The sequence below is a fragment of the Eschrichtius robustus genome, chromosome 2 (genome assembly GCF_028021215.1).
Source record: "Eschrichtius robustus isolate mEscRob2 chromosome 2, mEscRob2.pri, whole genome shotgun sequence".
Classification (NCBI taxonomy): Eukaryota; Metazoa; Chordata; class Mammalia; order Artiodactyla; family Eschrichtiidae; genus Eschrichtius; species Eschrichtius robustus.
In genome coordinates, this window is record NC_090825.1 from 166444952 (window position 1) to 166464830 (window position 19879).

Genomic DNA, 19879 nt, shown 5'->3' on the forward strand with positions numbered 1-19879 from the left:
ATTTAAAGAATCATTCAATAAAAAAAGTTTTAAAAAGTTTAAAAAAATAGTAAAATATGATAAATGTAAATCTATGTTTAGATCCAAAAAAAAAAGCCAAGAAAAAATTATTTTAAAGAGTTAAGAATTCTGAGATGGGATTATCCTGGGTTTATGGGCGCTAAATGTGATCACAAGTGACGTTTTAAGAGAGAGCAGAGAGAGATTTGATGCAGAGGAAGAGAAGGTGATGTGACTACAGAGGCAGAGATTGGAGTGATGCAGCCATAAGCCAAGGAATGCCTGGAGCCTCCAGAAGCTAGAAGAAGCTAGGAAGGATCCTCCCCTAGAGCCTTCGGAGGGAAGTCAGCCCTGCCAGTGACGCTTTGATTTCAGCCCAAGGGTACTGATTTCTGGCCTCCAGGACTGAGAGAATAAACTTCTGTTGTTTTACACCACCAAGTTAGTGGTGACTTGTTACATAGCCGCAGGAAACTAATACAGTATGATTCCATTTATATGACCTTCTAGAAAAGATGCAACCATAGGGACAGAACACAGATTGGAGGTCTCTGGGGATGAGGGGAGAGTTGGAGTACAGGTGGGCATGTGGGAATTGCAGCAGAAAGGAAGGTGGCCCGTCTGGTGCTGACCGTGTTTATTTGCTGACCCAAGAAGAGCAAACAGAAATGCATGGGAAGGTGTCAGGGCCAGTTGCAGGTGATTTACATCTGTTTTTCTAATCCTCAGGATGTCTTAAAATTTTTTCCCTAAGCTTTCTGTGCACTTCTGTGACTTCAGATAGAAATATTTGCTGTGCTGGCCACCATGTGGGTCCTGATTTACACCTGGCTTATGGCCACTTGGAATCCCTTTTCTTGCCTTTACATGTCCCTTCACATAATGATGAATGTTGTGCCGTCCTCCCGGCCAAGGGGAGGAGCTGCTGTGGGCCCCTGTGCTGGCCTGCCATGCCCTTGCTCTGCTGTGACCTCATCAAGTAAGGATAGAATCTTATCACTGTGTCCGCCCAGGTTTCCCAGCTTGGCCCTGAGCTGGCCACGCCCACAGGACTGATCTGGGGATGCATCCCAGGCCTTTCTACCCGCCTGTGGTTCACACAGTTGGCCCCTCTTGGTCCCAGACACTGTCTAAACTCTCTATGGTCTCAGCATCCCACTCGGAACCTGCCAGGAAGTCGCAGGGAGGATTCCTGAAAGGCGTTTCCCAATCGTCTCTGCTTTACTGGAAATTGGGGGACAGTTGCCAGGAGGTCGGCTGACAGGCCTTTTCTCAGGACCTAACCTCCCCCTTTGCTGGCCACGCACTGCTCAAGAGAGGTTGGATCCCAGCTCTGCAGAATCAGCTCATGGGCTTCGTTTGTGCTTTGTAGAATCAGAAAGACAGACTGTTTAAGGAGGAACAGAAGCCTTCCCTCCCATCACTTTCCACAGGCAGCTGTGAGTTACGGGGGCTTCAGGCCACAGGGAGCATGCTGCCTGGGCACAGTTGCCACTGTCCCCAGTGGGCACTTCAGGACCGAGAGGGGCAGTGTTGGGTACTGATGCTCCCCACGTTCAGCCAGTGGTGGGCATCCTGGGACTGTGTCCAGATCTGCCCCGTCCTTGATGGTCCTTCCACCTCCACTGGCTCCATCCCTTTCCCCCACGTGAAGCACCAGCTCTGTGCTCACCATCCTCACACCCTCCCACACCGTCCATTCTGTGTGCCTTGGGTGGGGGGTCTTGTACATGTACACTTTTTTTAAAAAAATTATTTATTTATTTATTTATTTATTTATTTATTTTTGGCTGCATTGGGTCTTCGTTGCCGCATGCGGGCTTTCTCTAGTTGTGGTGAGCAGGGGCTACTCTTTGCTGCGGTGCGTGGGCTTCTCATTGTGGTGGCTTCTCTTGTTGCAGAGCACGGGCTCTAGGTGCGCAGGCTTCAGTAGTTGTGGCATGCGGGCTCAGTAGTTGTGGCTCACGGGCTTAGTTGCTCCGCAGCATGTGGGATCTTCCCGGACCAGGGCTCAAACCCGTGTCCCCTGCATTGGTAGGCGGACTCCTAACCATTGCGCCACCAGGGAAGTCCCGCACTTTTTAATTTTTTTTAATTTTTTTATTCAGCAGGTTCTTATTAGTCATCAGTTTTATACACATCACTGTATACATGTCAATCCCAATCGCCCAATTCATCACACCCCCGCCCCCATCCCCCTGTGGCTTTCCCCCCTTGGTGTCCATACGTTTGTTCTCTACATCTGTGTCTCAATTGCTGCCCGGCAAACCGGTTCATCTGTACCATTTTTCTAGGTTCCACATATATGCGTAAATATACAATATTTGTTTTTCTCTTTCTGACTTACTTCACTACTTCACTCTGTATGACAGTCTCTAGATCCATCCACGTCTCAACAAATGACCCAATTTCGTTCCTTTTTATGGCTGAGTAATATTCCATTGTATATATGTACCATATCTTCTTTATCCATTCGTCTGTCGATGGGCGTTTAAGTTGCTTCCATGTCCTGGCTATTGTAAATAGTGCTGCAGTGAACATTGGGGTGCGTGTGTCTTTTTGAATAGTGGTTTTCTCTGGGTATATGCCCAGTAGTGGGATTGCTGGATCATATGGTAATTCTATTTTTAGTTTTTTAAGGAACCTCCATACTGTTCTCCATAGTGGCTGTATCAGTTTACATTCCCACCAACAGTGCAGGAGGGTTCCCTTTTCTCCACACCCTCTCCAGCATTTGTTGTTTGTAGATTTTCTGATGAAGCCCATTCTAACTGGTGTGAGGTGATACCTCTTTGTAGTTTTGATTTTCATTTCTCTAGTAATTAGTGATGTTGAGCAGCTTTTCATGTGCTTCTTGGCCATCTGTATGTCTTCTTTGGAGAAATGTCTATTTAGGACTTATGCCCATTTTTGGACTGGGTTGTTTGTTTTTTTAATATTGAGCTGCATGAGCTGTTTATATATTTTGGAGATTAGTCCTTTGTCTGTTGATTCGTTTGCAAATATTTTGTCCCATTCTGAGGGTTGTCTTTTCGTCTTGTTTATGGTTTCCTTTGCTGTGCAAAAGCTTTTAAGTTTCATTAGGTCCCATTTGTTTATTTTTGTTTTTATTTCCATTTCTCTAGGAGGTGGATCAAAAAAGATCTTGCTGTGATTTATGTCTATAAGAGTGTTCTTCCTATGTTTTCCTCTAAGAGTTTTATAGTGTCCGGTCTTAAATTTAGGTCTCTAATCCATTTTGAGTTTATTTTTGTGTATGGTGTTAGGGAGTGTTCTAATTTCATTCTTTTACATGTAGCTGTCCAGTTTTCCCAGCACCACTTGTTGAAGAGACTGTCTTTTCTCCACTGTATATCCTTGCCTCCTTTGTCATAGATTAGTTGACCATAGGTGCGTGGGTTTACCTCTGGGCTTTCTATCTTGTTCCACTTTTTATTTTAAATCTTTTCACATGGGACTGTGCATGGGTTGCTGGGACAGAGGTGAGAATAGCGATTGCCCCCTGGCTGTCAGTCTCACCCTCTGAACTTTTACCCATCTTGTCTCAACTTTTCCCTGTGCCCTCCTCATCCCCCCGTTTTTGGTTTGTTTGGTTTTGCTAGAGCATCTTTAAAACGATCCCAGGTATCTTTTCATTTCATCCATGGCTATTTCAGTCACTGTGTTGACTGTCAACAGATGCAGACTTGTGTTTTTTAGACATGGCCTCCGCGCAGCTCCCTGAGAGCACCCTTGCTGGCCCTCCACAGGCTCCTCACTGAGGCTAGTTCAGGTAGGGTCCACACAGAGCCACACGCGACATTCGTGTTAGGTCTGTGGTAATTTATAGCACTCCATTCTTCCCCTCGAGCCATTCATCTGTTGAAGAAACCAGTTCATCGGCCTCAAGGAATTTCCCATGTTCTGCTCTGGCAGTCACTGTCCTCGTTGCCTTCCGCGTGGCAGCAGCTAGCTCAGGGCTTCTCGGCCTCGGCTTCACTCACATCTGGGGCTGGGTCACTCTGTGGTGGGGCCATCCTGTACGCCGTAGTCTGTCGGGCAGAGTCTCTGGCCTCCATCCGTCAGATGTCAGGAGCAGCCCCCCACAACCAAGTCACGACGTCCTAAAATGTCTCTGCGCGTCGCCAGTGTCCCCTGGGGCAGAGTCACCCAGTGGAGAACTGCAGGTGTAACTTGTTGCCTTACCCACTGCGCTTCCTACAAACTGGTCGCTAGACCTGGAGGTGGATTTCATAAGCCACTTCCTGTTGCTTCACCCTCGAAGTGTTCTTCTCCATGGGGAGAGAGAAGAGGATCCTGACCGTAAGCTTCCTTCTCGCCCTCGCCCCATCTTAGGGAAGAGGAGTTTCAGGCCAGGATTCACACCTTCTCCCACGGGCCTGCCTGTTCCCCTGAGCGTCACTGCCCTGTGCCCACCCTGTTTTTTTCTTACATGCATCAACATCTTTATTAAACAGGTTTCTTCACCCAAGTTGCGCCCCCTGCATTGGGGAGCTGCCTGGGGGCTGAGTGACCTCAGGGCGTGGACGCCCCTGCCCTGCTGTGTTGAGGCCTCCCCACTGCCCACCACTGCCAGGCCTCCCAACTCAGCCCTGGGCTCTTAGTCAAAGCATGGTACTAGCAGTGACACTTGTCCGAGCAGCTCCTGGTTTCATCCTCCCTGCACTGCTAATGCCGGGATGGTGTTCTGCTACTCGGGGTGCTGACAGGGCTGGTGTGGGGGTCGGTGCCTGCTGCTTGGGAGGTGCCACACTGGGCAGCTTGGCCCCGGGGGAGGGCGTGACCTGTGAGCCTGCGATGTGAGTGACACAAGACCTCAGAGGGTCTGAAGAGACTAAGTGTGTCGTGTGTAATGCTGCCAGCCTGAGGCGTAGCCCATGCATGTACCAAGTGTGACAGGCATGGAGATGGGCGGTGTTGTGCCTGGGGGGGGCGTGTCATGGGAAGTTACATTACCTGGTGGCTTGTTAATCACCGTATGAGGGCTGACCCAAAAGCTGCTGAGGAGACAGGGACTTGGGCATTGCCCGGGCTAGTCCGTCAGTCCCTCTTGGTCCCTAAACACATAGAGGAGGTAACAGGGTGGCAGGTACCCCTAACAAGCGGTGCGTCCCTGATCCTGTGAGCTGTCAGCCCCTGCAGGGAACAGCCAGCCAGAAGTCAAGGAAGGACCACGTTTGCACGTTCAGCCCATGCACCACCAGGGGCGTCCTAGCTGCTGGGGTCCAGGGCAGGCTGGGTGGGTCTGGAGGGTGACGCTGGTCCTACTATAAAGACACCTCTGCCTGTTTGCTCAGAAGACACTGTTGGTACCACATCTACTTTCTGAGAGGGCCCATGAACCCAGGGGGACCCCTGTCTCCCTCATACCACGGCTGCCCTCAAACCTTGCCTTCTCGGGCTTCCCTGGTGGCACAGTGGTTGAGAGTCCGCCTACCAATGCAGGGGACATGGGTTCGAGCCCTAGTCCGGGAAGATCCCACACGCCGCAGAGCAACTAAGCCCCTGCGCCACAACTACTGAGCCTGAGCTCTAGGGCCCGTAAGCCACAACTACTGAGCCCACATGCCACAGCTACTGAATCCTGCGTGCCTAGAGCCCATGTTCCGCAACGAGAAGCCACGACAATGAGAAACCCGTGCACTGCAACAAAGGGTGGCCCCCGCTCACCACAACTAGAGAAAGCTCGCACGCAGCAACGAAGACCCAACACAGCCAATCAATCAATCAATCAGTCAATAAAACAAAAAAACAAAAACCTTGCCTTCTCACCCATGGCTGCTGTCTCTGCCACCCTTGCTGCCTGCAGTCCAGCTCAGTGTCTCCGCTTCATCTCCTTACGCCATGTGCACTGTGCCCCTTACTTCTTCCTTCCATGTGCAGTCACGGCCATGTGGTGTCCTCTCTGTGTCCAGCTGTCCCACTCTGTGAGGCATGGCCTGGGACCCTCGAGGCTCGGGAAGTACCCCTTGAGGGCAAGAACGGGTAAATGGTCCGACCAGGCCAGAGGTGCACAGCGTGTCCAGAGGCAAATATGCGGGTCCATCTGCTCCACGTCCCCAGAGCTGAGGTGCAGGGAGGCCCGGGTCAGCTCTGGCACCGGGAGACCACGCCCTCCCAGTTAATCTCCTGCAGTGGGTCAGATGGTGTCAGGACCCTGGGACAGTCTGCTCCCATCTCCCCCTCCTCCTCCTTGCCCCTGGTTGCCACCCATTTAGTGTTGCACATCCAAATCCCGCACTTCATTATTGTTATTTTTGCCTTCAACTATCAATTATCTTTTACAGAAACATAATGAGAAAAAAGTCTTTCATGTTCATGAATGTTCACCATAACCTGACAGTCTTCATCCTCTGTGCAGATCTGCATGTCCATCTGGTGTCACTCTCCTTTCCTCCTAAAGAACTTCCAGAACCTTCCTTGTAATGCAGATCTGCTGCAAACAGACTCTCTCAGCCTTTGTCTGAACAAGTCTTTATGTCACCTTCTCTTTTCACTGTATATGGAATTCTGGGTTGGCAGTGTTCTTTCCTCAGTATTTTGAAGATGTCCTGCTGTGGTCTCTGAGCTTGTTTCTGACATTTGGCCTCGTGAGTGCTTCTCCGTTTGTGGTGCATCAGTCAGCCCGCTGCACTTGTTTGCTTATGGTGTGTTGCCACGTGGTTCTTTGTTTTCTGCTGGAGCTTCTTAGATCTGTGGATTTATAGTATTTGTCACATTTGGGGGTTTGAGGCCATTATTTCTTTGGATATCATGCCCTTGGGATTCCAGTTACATGTATAATGGATTTCTTAGTGCTGTCCCACAGTTCACCACGGCTTTTTTTTTTTTTTTTTAGTAATCTTTTTATTTTCCCATATGCACGCACACACGCATATCTACAGAGTTCTTGTCGGAGTGTGCAAGCGGCGTGGGAAGACAGTTTTCACCTAACATAGGTTTCTGGGCCATGGCCCCGCACCGCCATCTACGCAGCACTCCATGGCGAGGTTCCAGAACGTCCCACGCAGCCTCGCGACGCTCATTGTCGCGGTGAGACATCTGGACGTCTTCCTCATGTCTGGGCACTACTTCGGCTTTTCCGTGTTCCTACTCCCACAGACTGGCCTTGGGGCGCCCGTGGTAATACTCCTCCCCTCACGCTTCCCACGCCTGGATTTCCCACCGTCTAGGGCCACGGGCTGGCCTTCCTCACCTCCCACAGTCTTCAGACACGCAGCCGGGCTCACCAAGGCTTTGTTCATTTTCCTGTAGATTTTTTTCTGTGTGATTCATTTTGGGTAAATTGACATTACTTTGTCATCAGATTCACTAACCTTTTCTTCCACAGTGTTTAACGTTAATCCCACCCAGTAAGTATTTCATCAAGATACTGCATTTCTCAGTTCAAGAAGTTCCATGTGACTCTCCTCTGGTACTTCATATTCCTCTTCTCACCAGTTCAAGGTTCTCTTTAAGCCCTTGAGCATTTTAAATTTAGAATAGTTGCTCTAAAGTGAAACCCTTGTCTGATAATTCCATCTTCTCTGTCCTTTCTGGGTCTGTTTCCATTGACTGATTTTTCTCTTGGGTTAGGGTTCACATTTTTCTATAGCTTCACATGTCTGGAGAGTTTTGGTTTTTGGATACTGTGTGTTGTAGATTCCATGGGATTGTCTGCTGGATTTTATTGTCTTAAAGCATGTCAGTTCTGCTGGCTGCTGGCAGGCAGTTTGGTTAGCAGTGGATCAGCTGATCTTGGGGAAGCTTGTTTTTGAAATTTCTTAGTAAGGGGAATAAGAGAACCCCTTAAATGAGGGCTGGTTTAGCTCCACTGCTGACTGGTGCAGTGTGGACTCCTCTGGGCTGGCTGCCTATGGTGTCTCCTGGCCCATATCCCTGGGCTTGGGGACCCACCTCAGGGAGAGACCTGAAGCCTTCCTGGGCAGCAGCTCAAGGCCCCGTGCAGGTGCCAGGAGCTGTCCCTCTGCACTGTCCCTGCCTTCATGGGCCTCTGCCCGCACATGCAGTTCCTTCAGCCTCCCTGGCCCGGGGTCCAGAGGTTCCTGGAGACAGTGAGCTGAGCAGTCAGAGGCTCCCTTGGCCGTTTCCCTTCTTTCACATCTCTGGCCAGTGCTGCCTGCATTCACTTGGAAAGCATTGTTGTGTGTTTTGTCCAGCACCCTAGTTGTTGCCAGTGGATGGCTTGTCTGGTCCCAGGTGGTCTGTCTGGCCCTGACATGGGTGCCTGCTTGTGAAGAAACTGAGAAGGTTCAAAGGGATAGCTATCTGTCCATTCACCCCTCCATCCATCCAGTGAATATTTCCTGGGCTTGGGTGGCCCACCATGGCCTTCCAGTGGTGGAAAGGCCTGCCCCCCTCTAAGTGGAGTGCAGGGCATGAGTCACCGGCCTAATCACCAAAATCTCCAGACAGAAGGTTGGAGGTGACTGCAGCAGACGTGGCTGTGTCCTCCTGGGGTCAGCCTACAAGTCCCTGAAGGGCTCAGAGAAAAGGAGGCTGCAAATGTGTGTACCACCCAGCACAGAGAGCCTTGGAGGTGGCAGGTGGAGTTGGATCCTGGCCCCGTGTGGGTTTGGGCGAGTCATTTGACCCTCTCTGATACTTGAGGTTTGTGGTGGAGTTTAGCGATAACAAGCCTAAAATGCAGCTCTTAGCCTGCGGCCTGCAGGATGTGTTCCTGGGTGCCATGTGCCCTGGTCCCGTGGTGCCCCCCCTGCTCAGGATGGCTCTGGGTCCCGAGCCTTCACCAGGCTGTTAAGTCAAGGGAAGTGCAGGCGGGCTGTTCCTCAGGGATCCTGGATCTTTGGCTTTCAGTGTGGCCTGCCTACAAGAGGTTGTAAGTTGCCGGCCTGGGGCCTTGAGGCTGCTCTGCCCAGGTTTCCCCGGAGCCTTCGGGAACAGCCAGCATCAGACCTGCACAGTGTGCAGCGCTGCTGGTAGACCACAGCCACTCCTACTCCCACCAGCCCAGTGGCCACCCACTGGAGTCAGGCACAGGCCTTTGATGGGTGGGGCTTGTGTCCTGAGCGCACCCAGTGGACACCCAGCAACCTCCAAGTGAGGGTCCCCGTTGGCGTCCACTGCAGCTTGCTGGTTGGAGCGGGAATTAGCCCAGATGGTCCTGTCCTGCCTTGTTTAACAGCAGAGGGTGGAAGTGGGGCCATGGCCCCAGGTGCTGGGAGGCACCTCTGTCATTGTGAGCGACCCATATGGCAGGGTTTCCAGAGGGGCCCACGGCACTTGGGGTTACCCTCAGACTACCTGCCCCACTTTGAACCTGACTCAGAAGGAAGGGAGAGAGCCGATGAGTTATCACGTGACCAGCTTCCTTCCGGTAGTTTCTTGGAGGTGACAGGGCTGGATGCACTTTGAGTAATTCAAATAAAGTGTATTTGCTTCACAGTAAGCACCTGAAAACTTCTGTTTAAGAAGGTAGAAACCTTACTTTGATCTAAAACAGATCTCCATTTCAAGTAGCCCCTGCGCCACAACAAAACAGTATGTGCCAAAGGCCACTTTGGTGGATGTTGAAGACGCACAAGTAGTTTTTAAGTACATTTTAGAACGCTTTAGAAAATTCTCTTTTCTTAAACCTTCTTGCAACAATTTTAATTTTGTTGTGCTTCATTAAAATGTTATTGGGCCTCCAAGCTGGGAGTCTGTGACAGGTGGGATTGTCACGTGCCAGTGTGCAGGACACTCCAAAATCAGAGACTCCTGCAGCCCTTGGAGAGGTGCCCTGGCCAGTGCCTGTGTTTCCTCCTGGAAACCAGATGGGGGGGACGCAGTGGTAAGCAGGCAGCTTACCTACAGGCACCCCATGTGGAAAGGTCTGCAGAAAGGGTCAAGGCTGTCGCCCCCAGGACAGAGGAGAACTGATGGGCGAGAGCCACAGCCAGCTTAGGCAGCTGCATTAACCCAGATCACTGAGGGTGGGCCCTCTGGTGCCAGCAGATGTGCTTTTGACTGCTCTTGGTCGCCAGCTGTTAGGTGGCATGGGCTGAGTGCCATTAGAATACACCTCAGGGGAGGGACTTCCCTGGCGGTCCAGTGGTTTGGACTCTGTGCTTTCACTGCTGAGGGCCCGGGGTCAATCCCTGGTCAGGGAACTAAGATCCCACAAGCTGCGAGGTGCAGTCAGTCAGTCAGTAAACAAACAAACAGCCGTGGAGCAACTAAGCCCGTGCGCCACAACTACTGAGCCTGTGCTCTAGAGCCTGTGAGCCACAACTACTGAGCCCACGTGCCACAACTACTGAAGCCTGCGCGCCTGGAGCCCGTGCTCTGCAACAAGAGAAGCCACTGCAATGAGAAGCCTGTGCACCGCAACGAAGAGTAGCCCCTGCTCGCCACAACTAGAGAAAGCCCACACACAGCAACGAAGATCTGACGCAGCCAGAAATAAGTAAATAAATAAGTAAATTTATAACACAAACAAATGAACATACCTCAGGGGAAGTCCCTGGCGGTCCAGTGGTTAGGACTCTGTGCTTTCACTACTGAGGGTGCGGGTTCCATCTTTGGTCAGGGAACTAAGATCCCATAAGCCGTGGAGCGTGACCCAAAAAAATGGAAAAGAAGAAAAAAGAATACACCTCAGTCATTGACCAAGTGTCATTGACTCCTCTTTTTGTTCTAAAGTCTTCCAAATGGGGCTCTTGTCCCCTCTGCTGGCACAGAGGCTGGTGGAATTTAGACAGGTCTTGGCTTGGTGTCTTTTTTGCTAATGGCGATAGACAGGTGGCCCATCACCTACGTGTGTGTGCGTGCGTGCGTGTGCACACACACGCGCACAGTGGTGTGAGTGAATTGCTCTGTTGTTGACGAGAAGGACCTGGCCTGATCCTCCTACTGGAGGGAGGAGACACCACAAGAACCCATGTGGCCCGGACCCTGGTTCTATGATGAAAGTCAGGCGGCATGGGGACACGCACTTGAAACCAGCCCTCATGGCATAGTGGAGGAAGCTTGGGCTTTTAGGCCTCTTGGCTAACTTCTATACAGTATAAAGTCTTATTCTCAGTGCCCTTGGGGATTGAATGACTTTGTGAGAAAGCAGTATCCCAAATAACTTGCTTGACAACTAGGCCAGTTAAATGCTTCACTAGATGGCCCACAGGGAGCGTGTGATCCAGGGGGAGGATGGCCCACCACACCATCGAGTCAGCCAGGCACCAGGGGGGCTGCCCTGGTGGAGTCTCTTCTGGGAAGGTGCACCCTTCTTAGTTCCTCTCCTTCGCTACCTACATCCGGGCTCGCATCATTGCTGACGTCATGGCCCCTGTCCCCCAAGCCCCTGGAACACAGAGGCCTTGCTGTGTGTGGATGGCAGACACACATGGTGCTATGGTTAGCCCCGAGCTGAGTCTTGCATGGAGGTCTGGACCGAGAGACCTGGGGGCACGAGAACCAGGTCCTGCATGCTCTCTACTACCATGGTGTCCCACGGCTCTGCTCCGGGCTTTGCACTTGCTGTTCCCTGGCCAAGAACACCCTGACTTTCTACCTTTCATGATCAGGTGATGTCAATAGAGAGCTCCGTAATGACAACAGACAGGGTGGCTTTACCTTGACGCTGTCTTTGCTGTGTGCTTGTGTGTTCTGCTGTTTCCCTTCCACCCACTTTACATCACTCTTGCACTGAAAATGGTTAACGGACGGGAGTCTCTCCCCATGTTCAGGTGGTGTTCCTCAAAGCCCACCCGAGTCTTCAGAGAAAGACCCTCTGTATGCCCTAGGGCAGGTCACAGCATTATGGAGGCGTCATTTATAACCCATAGAACTTTCCCATTTTAGGTGTATAGTCAGTGAGTGTTAATGTTCCACCCAAGAAGTTCCCTCCAGCCTGTCTGCAGCCACTCCCCACTTCCAGGCACTCACTGATCTTTAGTTTTGCCTTTTCTGGAACTTTATATAGATGGAATCATCCATCGTGTGGTGTTATATGTTGGGCTACTCTCACTTAGCTGGTGGCTTTGAGTTTCGTCCATGTTGTGTCCATCAGGAGTTCGTTTCTTTTTATTTCTGGGTATTATTCTGTTGTTTCTCTGTCCACCAACTGATGGACATTTGGGTTGTTGGCTATTTTTTTAATAGTAAGAGTAATTCTGCTGTGCACATTTATGTATGTTTTTGTGCAGACATATATTTTCATTTCTGTTGGGTATATCCCTAGGAATGGAATTGCTGGGTCATGTGGTAACTCTGTGTTTAACCTTTTAAGAAACTGCCAGACTTTTCTACAGGACCTTGTATGTTCCCACCAGTAAGGGACGAGGGTTCTGGGGTGTCGTCTTCTTTCTTTTAGCTATCCCAGTAGGTGCCTGTGCCGTCTCTTCCTCACTGATGAGTAAGGGCTTCTCCCGTGCTTATTGGCCACTTGCAGGTCTTCTTTTTGATCTCTGTCTTTAACCCATTTCCAAGCAAAGGCCACTGAAATGTTGCATCTCCAGGGGCCCAGCTAGGCGGGGCCCCCACTGGTGCTGCTCCTCTAGTACTCTGAACAGCAGCCCAGGCAGTGGTCTGGTTGTGGTTTGTGGGACGGGTCATCTGGTCCTGAGCCTGCTTTGGAGGGAGCCTGGCCCCTGTCTCAGCAGCACAGTGGCCCTTGTGCCTGCAGGGGCTGGAGCAGCACAAGGGGCTGGAGGACCTCCCATATCTGCCGGCCTGGTGGTGAGGGGTGTTGTGCTTTAGAAGTGTGGGGTGGTTTCTGGGGTGTCAGATCCCATGGAGGTAAGTGCTGGAGCTCCGTGTGACCTCTCAGGTCTGCTCTAAATGGCGGAGTCCTTGGAGATTCTTGGCAAAAGGGGAGGCTCCTGGTAAGCAAAGTGGGGTGAGTGTGTGGCCCACAGGGTCCAAGCTGGCTGAGCCCTGTCTCCCTCACATGCCTACAGCCCTCAGTCCAGTGGCTGACGGGGTCACAGGCACCGAGAGGCCAGTCTGCCCATTGGTTGGTTCTCCCCACGTGTATGTAGCTCCTCTACCCACCCAGGGCTTGCGGTGGGCCTGACATTCTGGGTGGGGAGCAGACAGGTAGCCACTCCAGACGCTCTGAGAGAGGCGTGGGGGGCCCAGGTGGGAGAGCCTCCCCTCCCTCTAGGGGGCACTAGGGTGGAGACCTGAGAGGTGGTCTCTGATGGAGGTGGGAGAGCCCAAGACTTCGGCACCCTGTGGAGGAACTGGGGAGGACAATGGGCACAGAGGCCAATTTGGGCCCTGTGGGTTTGGAGGTAGAGGGAAGGGGTTGTGGTGACAAACCAGGACCACCCTGTGGGGTGATGTCTGCTACACAGAAGGTGGGTGCTGAGGGCCCCAAGATAGATGAGAAAGAGAGGTGCGACCCTCCATCTGGATCCGTGTTCTTTCTAAAATTCCACCAGAAGGCTGATCTCTGAATAGCTAAAGCTTAAATTATTTTGAGTTTTTTGGTGTATTTTTTCTTGTGACATTTGGAAATTCCGCCACTCCAAGTGCAGTGACAAGCTGCTCTGAAGCGGTGACGTGGGAGCTGGGCAGGCGTTGGGCTCTGTCCTGCCAGGGTGTTGGGGGGCAGGGTGTCACCTCATCAGCCTGCCTCCTGGCTGGTGGTGCTCACCCATCCCTATTCCTTTCCAGCGGGGTGTCTCTGAGGCAGGATGACCTGGGCTGTTGTTGGTTTTGGGAGAATGGTGAAGGGGGGCTGCCCATTGCCTGTATCTTCACTCTTGCCTCTCATGTGTACCTTCAGCCCTGGACCCTGTGCCATCTGAGGAACTCCTACTGATCCTTCAAAACCCTGCTCTGGTAACCTTTCCTGTAATTTTCAACATGTGTGGGTTTTTTCTTCACCCCTCCTGAAAACACTGTCCTTATCTGGCTCCTTGTATGACTGGGAAGTGAGTCTTTGGATTTCCAGATATCTTTATTGACATTTTTCCATCTTGCTTTTTTGCAGGATTCTGTTTCACTGAGACCTTCGATCCGATTTCAAGGAAGTCAGGGGGTGAGTCTTTTTTTGGTCTTAATCATATTTAGAATTGTGGAACTGGTGTGCTCCCTGCCCTGTTAGGGCTTGCTGGGCACAGCAGCCGGCTGGGAGCAGTGTTTTGGCCCCATCCACCTCTGTGCCAGGCTGGGCCCTATACTGAGTCAGGGTCTGCCTCTGGTTACCTCCAGGCTGGTCCTGTGGCTGGGGCCACACCAACAGGCCATCTGTGGCCTGACGGCAGCTCTCCTGTCCAGTGGCTCCTCAGTCTCTCCCCCTTCCTTCCTGTAGCTGCCAAACCCCTGTTCTGACTTGATCTCTGTGCTGATTCAAAACTATGGCCCCAGAGCCCAAGCAAGCCTGGAACTGTGCCCCCCCAGGGTGGGACACTTGTCTCTGTCGGTGGACCTGGGACCATGGGTGTTTGTCTGGCTTTTGGTACTGGGCAGGGGGGTTATAGAAACTCAACATTCCCATTTTTTCGTGAAAGGTATTTGATTCTCAATAACCATCTTACAGAAAAATTGGGGAATGGAAGAAAGGGTGGGTTGTCCATAATCCTTACCCCCCCAGGTCTTAGGACCCCCATATTGTCCACCCACCAAAGGTGCTTTAGAACACTTTAGATTTTCTTCTAGTCTTCATTGCAAGTCTTTTTTTTTTTTTTTTAATCTGAAAAGTTGCCACATGTGTCTAAGTCAGTTTCCACCTGAGAGCCTGCTGGCTTCTTACAGGGTTCTGTGGGTTTTGCCCCAGCCAGCATGCTCCAGAGAGATGGAGCCTTGAGGAGCTGTGTGTCTGCATGTGCAGATACATCGATACCAAGAGATTTATTGCAAGACATTGACTCATGTGGTAGTGAGGCTGATGAGTCTGAATTCCATGGGGCAGGTAGGAGCTGGCACTGGGGTTCATAGGCGAGCTTCTTCCTCCTCAGGGAAGCCTTAGTTTCCTTCTTAAGGCCTTCAGCTGATTGGATGAGGCCCACCCAGGCCAGGGAGGGTCATCTCCTTAAAGTCAGCTGGTCGTGGGTGTCACTGCTTCTACAGAATACCTCCACGGCACACCCAGATTACCATTCATAGAGTCATTGGGAGCTGTGGCCTGGCCAGGGGGACACACGAACTGACCATCACACCAAGACCAGTCAAGGGTCGGTGAGACGCCCTTAAAGGCCCCGGGGCCCTCCCCCCGCCCGCCCCCCCCCGACCCGTGCCTCCTCTGGGGCTTCCTCCGCACCTTCATTGGCCCCATCAGTCTTCTGCCGGTCACCCTTTTGCAGCCTCCACTTTATCTTCCCTGAGACATTTCCCCAGGGGTTAGAGGTCAGTGCTGGGCTTGCTGCCAGACTGGCCCAGTGGCACCCTCTTGTGGCCCATGATCACTCTGTGCCCTCAGCAGTCGTGGGAAGATGAGGAAGCCAGTGCACGGATTGGTGTTCATTTATCCAGTGAGCGATGCTTTCTAGTCAGCAAGGCACCCCTTGGCTGCTCATAGAAGCGCTGTGAGGTTCTCCTGGGTTGTACCCTGTGTCGCCCAAATTCCTGTGCAAAACCTAAGAGCCACATCCATTCAAGTTAGGGGTCCCACCATCTTAGTTTTAGACTTATGCTTTGCCCACATTTCCTTCCTTCTGGGCATTCTCATGTGTAATGGAGTTCCTAGAAGGTTCTGAGGGTGTGGAGGCCCTGCGCTGCAGCTTGGGGCAAGCCAGGCCATGCGTCTCCACTAAGAGACTCTGTATGAGACCATGTGAGGGCTGGAGGGGGCTGTGTGATGAGGGGGGTGCTTTCCCAGCTTGCTGTGAAGGATCAGGTGCTAAGTCTGCCCTTTATGACCTCTGGACCTTGTCCTTCTCCTCCCGGGCATTGATGGAATGTGACCATTCCTCCCTGCCAGGTGTGAGAGGCCTGGCCTGGTGCCAGGCACACAGCAGACTCTGTCCTGGCCAGGCCATATCTGCATGGTCACTCAGAGCGGAGGAGGGGAGGAGGCAGGGTGCCTCACTCTCCGCTCCCACTTCTCCTGGTCGCTCTGTACACTCCACCTGTGGGGTTGGAAATAGAGTAGGAGGCTGGCGGGTGGAGTTGGGCAGGCTCATTCAATGTTCCTGATGCTTGGGCTGACTCGATGTTCTGGACCCCATGTAGGCTGACAGGGCCCGCTTCCCAGAGGCCCATGAAGCTGGCAGACTGAAGATTGAGACCCTGTTTGCTCCTTAGTTCAGGGACCTTGGCCAGATCTTCTCCCTCTGTCCCTTGGCCTCGCTGCCCAGGAGATGGGCCACCCACCTCAAGGGTTGTATGCAGGTTAACATGGCCTTAGGAGAACCAGAGTCCTCCCTGCAGTCCAGAACCCGCTCACTCAGTTCCTGGTGCTAATCCCCACCTGATGTGAATGCAGTACAGCTGGTGTAGGGTCTCGGTGTCACTCAACTCCTGGGTTGGGAGTCACATCCAGTCCAGCCACATCCCCGCCTGTGCTGTGAGTGCCACAAGGGCTGGGTGCTGTGTGGCTGGGCCCCCGTGTTGGCTGGTTCCTTGGGGCGACTGTGTGGCATTTGCCAGGTTCCCCGGAGAGCCCGGCCCCACCTGTAGCACGTCCATGATCTAGGGCATCGTCTTCAGAGCAAAATGCTCACCTTTGTTTCATTTGCCGTGTACATGTGTGTTCTCTGCCCTCTCACAGACACTGAGCTGGCTGACCTGGGCCCCTCTGCCATCAGGGGTCACTTCTAAGGTGTCAGCCCCTGACAGCCGGTGAAGCGTCAGGCTGCAGAGGGGAAAAGAAAACCACTTGGCCGGCCGCAGCCCAGCACTCTTCAGTTGATGAAAAAAGAAAGAAAGGGAAGTAGGGTTGGCATCCAGGGCTGTTGAAGGCATTTCCATGTGCTGCAGCAGGAACCCAAATGGCAGTTTACAGAATGAGGTTTGGTGGCACTTGTCAAGGGCCTTTGACCAGTGTCTCTGTGATCTAGGAGCCAACTCTGCGGGAATCATTAGGGATGTGCACAAGATTGAGCCACAGGGGTGCTTGTTGCTGTGTCACGGGGATAACTTGGAAAGCCCGGGAAGGGGCGGGCAGGCGGGCGGGCATGGTGCACTCCCGCTTCCCAGGGCCCACAGAGTGCGGGAGCGGCTCTCGAGAAGGAAGTAGGTGCTTAGAAAGCGCCCTGGGTTTGGGGTTGAGGAAGCTAGGGCCTCCCAGTGGACGGAAGAGGCCACTACAACTCTTAGGAGTTGTATTCAGCTGCGCAGTAGTAACTCTTTACCCAAAATATATTTTATTCTGAGGGTTCCCTGGAAAAGAAAAATAATGAAAACGAATGTTCTCTGAAAACCCCTCTAGCTAGAGAGAGGCTGGCTAGTCAGTGTTTGGTTCCTGTGTGTGCCTGTTTTGTCTTGTTCTTACCTGACTGGAATACCAAGTGCTCCCCACCATTTATCCCCCACCCAGCTCGGGACTTGATTTGTCTCACTGAAGCTCCCACCTGCACCGCAGACAGACCAGGCCCCGCAGGTCTGGGGGAGGGCTGCCGGCCTGACTTGGGACAGATTTCAAAGGGGGTTGATTTAAGGGCTCTGGCAGGGACTCGACCTACTCGCAGCGGAACCAACAGCCCCTCTTGGGCCTCAGGCGGATGTCAGTCCCTCAGGTGCCCAGGACCATCTGGGTTGGGACAAGGCTGTTTGTTGCTCCAGATCCATCTGTTTGTCTGTGCACACAGACACATGCTTAAGTTTATGGCAACTCCCTCTGCCTCCCCATAACCAGGAGTTGGGGCTAACATCAGATGCACCCAAACCTGCCATGCTCGGACCAGCTGAGGGCCACGTGGTGGTCCCCATGGGACAGCCGAGACTTGGTCCAGAAGGCACACGTACTGCTAAGCGGGGGCCAAGTTTCGGAACGTGTCGAGCTCTCTGCTGTCACAGAGAAAGCCACGCATTCCTGAACCATTCATGCCCAGCTGGCTGGTTTCCCTGCTGGTTTCCAGTGACTGGTAGCCATTAACCAGCAGCAAAACAGCCTGTTAACCAGAGGATTCCATAGGCGGTGGTGCCACAGAGCTGGGGAGGGCCTGGGGCTTCAAGACCCTCCAGTGCCAGGCTCCAAGCAAGCCTCCCCTTCCCACCGCCCTGCAACCCCAGTAGCTGCACAGACCCTCCTCTGGGCTCTGTGCTGTGGCCCCGCCTCCAGGATTTTGGAAGTGGCCATACATACCCATGTGGGAAAGGTTCTCACAGGGTAAAAGGATCACACTGAAGGTTCCACCACACCCCTGCCCAGAGAGAAGCACGGTTGTATTAGGACTCATGCTGTACGTACCCTCACCTTTCCTCTTAAGGGCGATAGCCTGATGGGGACTGTGGCAGTCATGGCAGCCACTGCCCTTTGAGCAGCCTGAGATGGAAAAATGCCCCCTGGGGAGGCCTGGTCTCTGCTAGAGCCAGGATGTGGTGAGGGAGAGGATCAAGGTCAGGATGGAGGAAGAGCCACCCGTGTTGGGGTTCAGGCTCCATCGGAAGTGCCTTTTGATTTTTCTGACTTTGTGGTGCGTAGTCTTCCTGCCGCATTCTGGGCAACTGCATCAGTGTGTACCTGGCTGCGGGTGCATCTCCCACAGTGACCCTCAGAAGCACCTGAGTGCTGGGTTTTCAGTTACTTCTGTAATGGAGAACAAAAGTCACATCTGCAAAGGAATGTGCAGACAACACAGGGTGGCTACTAGTGCTGGACGAGATGCTGCACACGCACTGGAGCGTGTGTGTGTGTGTGTGTGTATACATGTGTGTTTTCCTGCCCGAGGTGAGTGATAGCAGGCAGCCTGAGTTTGATTTTTTTAGATGCTGAGTGTGAGTTGCTCCATCTCTTTTTGACCCTCATAAAGAAACAGGTGTTTGTGTTGAGATTAGGGCCTGCGTGGCTGGCCAGGGCCAACCTGGCATTGCCACTCTGCTGGTCTCCTCCATGGACTTTGGCCTCACCTGCCACTGGGTGTGTGTCCTGGGTGGGCCCTGCCCCCGAACTGCATTGACAGGAACATGCCGGAGGGCCAGGAGGGAGTGCTGGACAGACCCCAGCTGGGTGGCTGGGTGGAGCTGGGCCAACGGGGCAGCCTTTCTCCTGGGCAGCATTCATTCTGGGGCGGGGAGGTGGGGGACAGGGATGATCATCGGCCCAAGGTCATTTGCAGTCCTTGGACAGCTGGTGCAGACTGTCCCTCTCCCCCAGGCCAGGCTCTTCCTACCCTGAGCGGCTGTGCCTGGGAGCCACTCTGTGACGCCTTGGCTCTCAGTGTGCACGGCGGAGGCCTCTCTTTGGAACAGGGACTGGCTGTGCATTGAGGGAGTCCTGCAGCATTTTGAGCCAGCCCTGGGTTGTGTGACCTCCCAGCTTCCCTCATGGGTCTACACACCACCCTGAGGGCTGGGGCGGGGGAGCCGCATCCCTCCCTGTGGCCCAAGCTGCCGTGTCCTTGCTCTCACGGACAAGGCTCAGACAGGCTGAGCCGCCTGCAGTCACATGTGACAGCTGGGCACAGGGCAGGGGGGATTCAGCCCTGAGCCGCATTCTGTCCAGCGCTGATGAGGCGTGTTAGTGTCCTCACACCACCAAAGAGGAGACGTGCTCACCTTGGCCTGCTGAGCCGGTGCGACAGCGCAGGAACGAGGCCTGCTGCCCCCTAACCCCCAGTGCTGCCCCTTCTTGTTGACCACTTGTGACTCTACCTTATGTGTCTGCCTAGCTGTGATGAGCTCCTGTGCTCAAGCCCAGGGATTACTATAAGGCTGGTCACCTCTGATGACAGGGTTCTGGAGGCCCTTCCACTGCCTGCACAGGGGCTGGCGGCCGGAATGTGAGGTTTTCCTGTCTGTGTTTTTCAGCAGCTGCTGGCCTTCACCCAGTGTG

The 19879-nt window shown here is 52.9% G+C and overlaps 1 protein-coding gene across 1 annotated transcript in view; it reads left to right on the forward strand.

Annotated features, from left to right (window-relative positions):
• ELL (elongation factor for RNA polymerase II) overlaps window positions 1-19879 on the forward strand; it is a 79728-nt gene that overhangs the window by 37407 nt on the left and 22442 nt on the right. The window contains exon 2 of the mRNA XM_068536716.1: window positions 13937-13984. Within this exon, the coding sequence (XP_068392817.1) occupies window positions 13937-13984 (48 nt within the window). The remainder of the gene's footprint in view (window positions 1-13936; window positions 13985-19879) is intronic.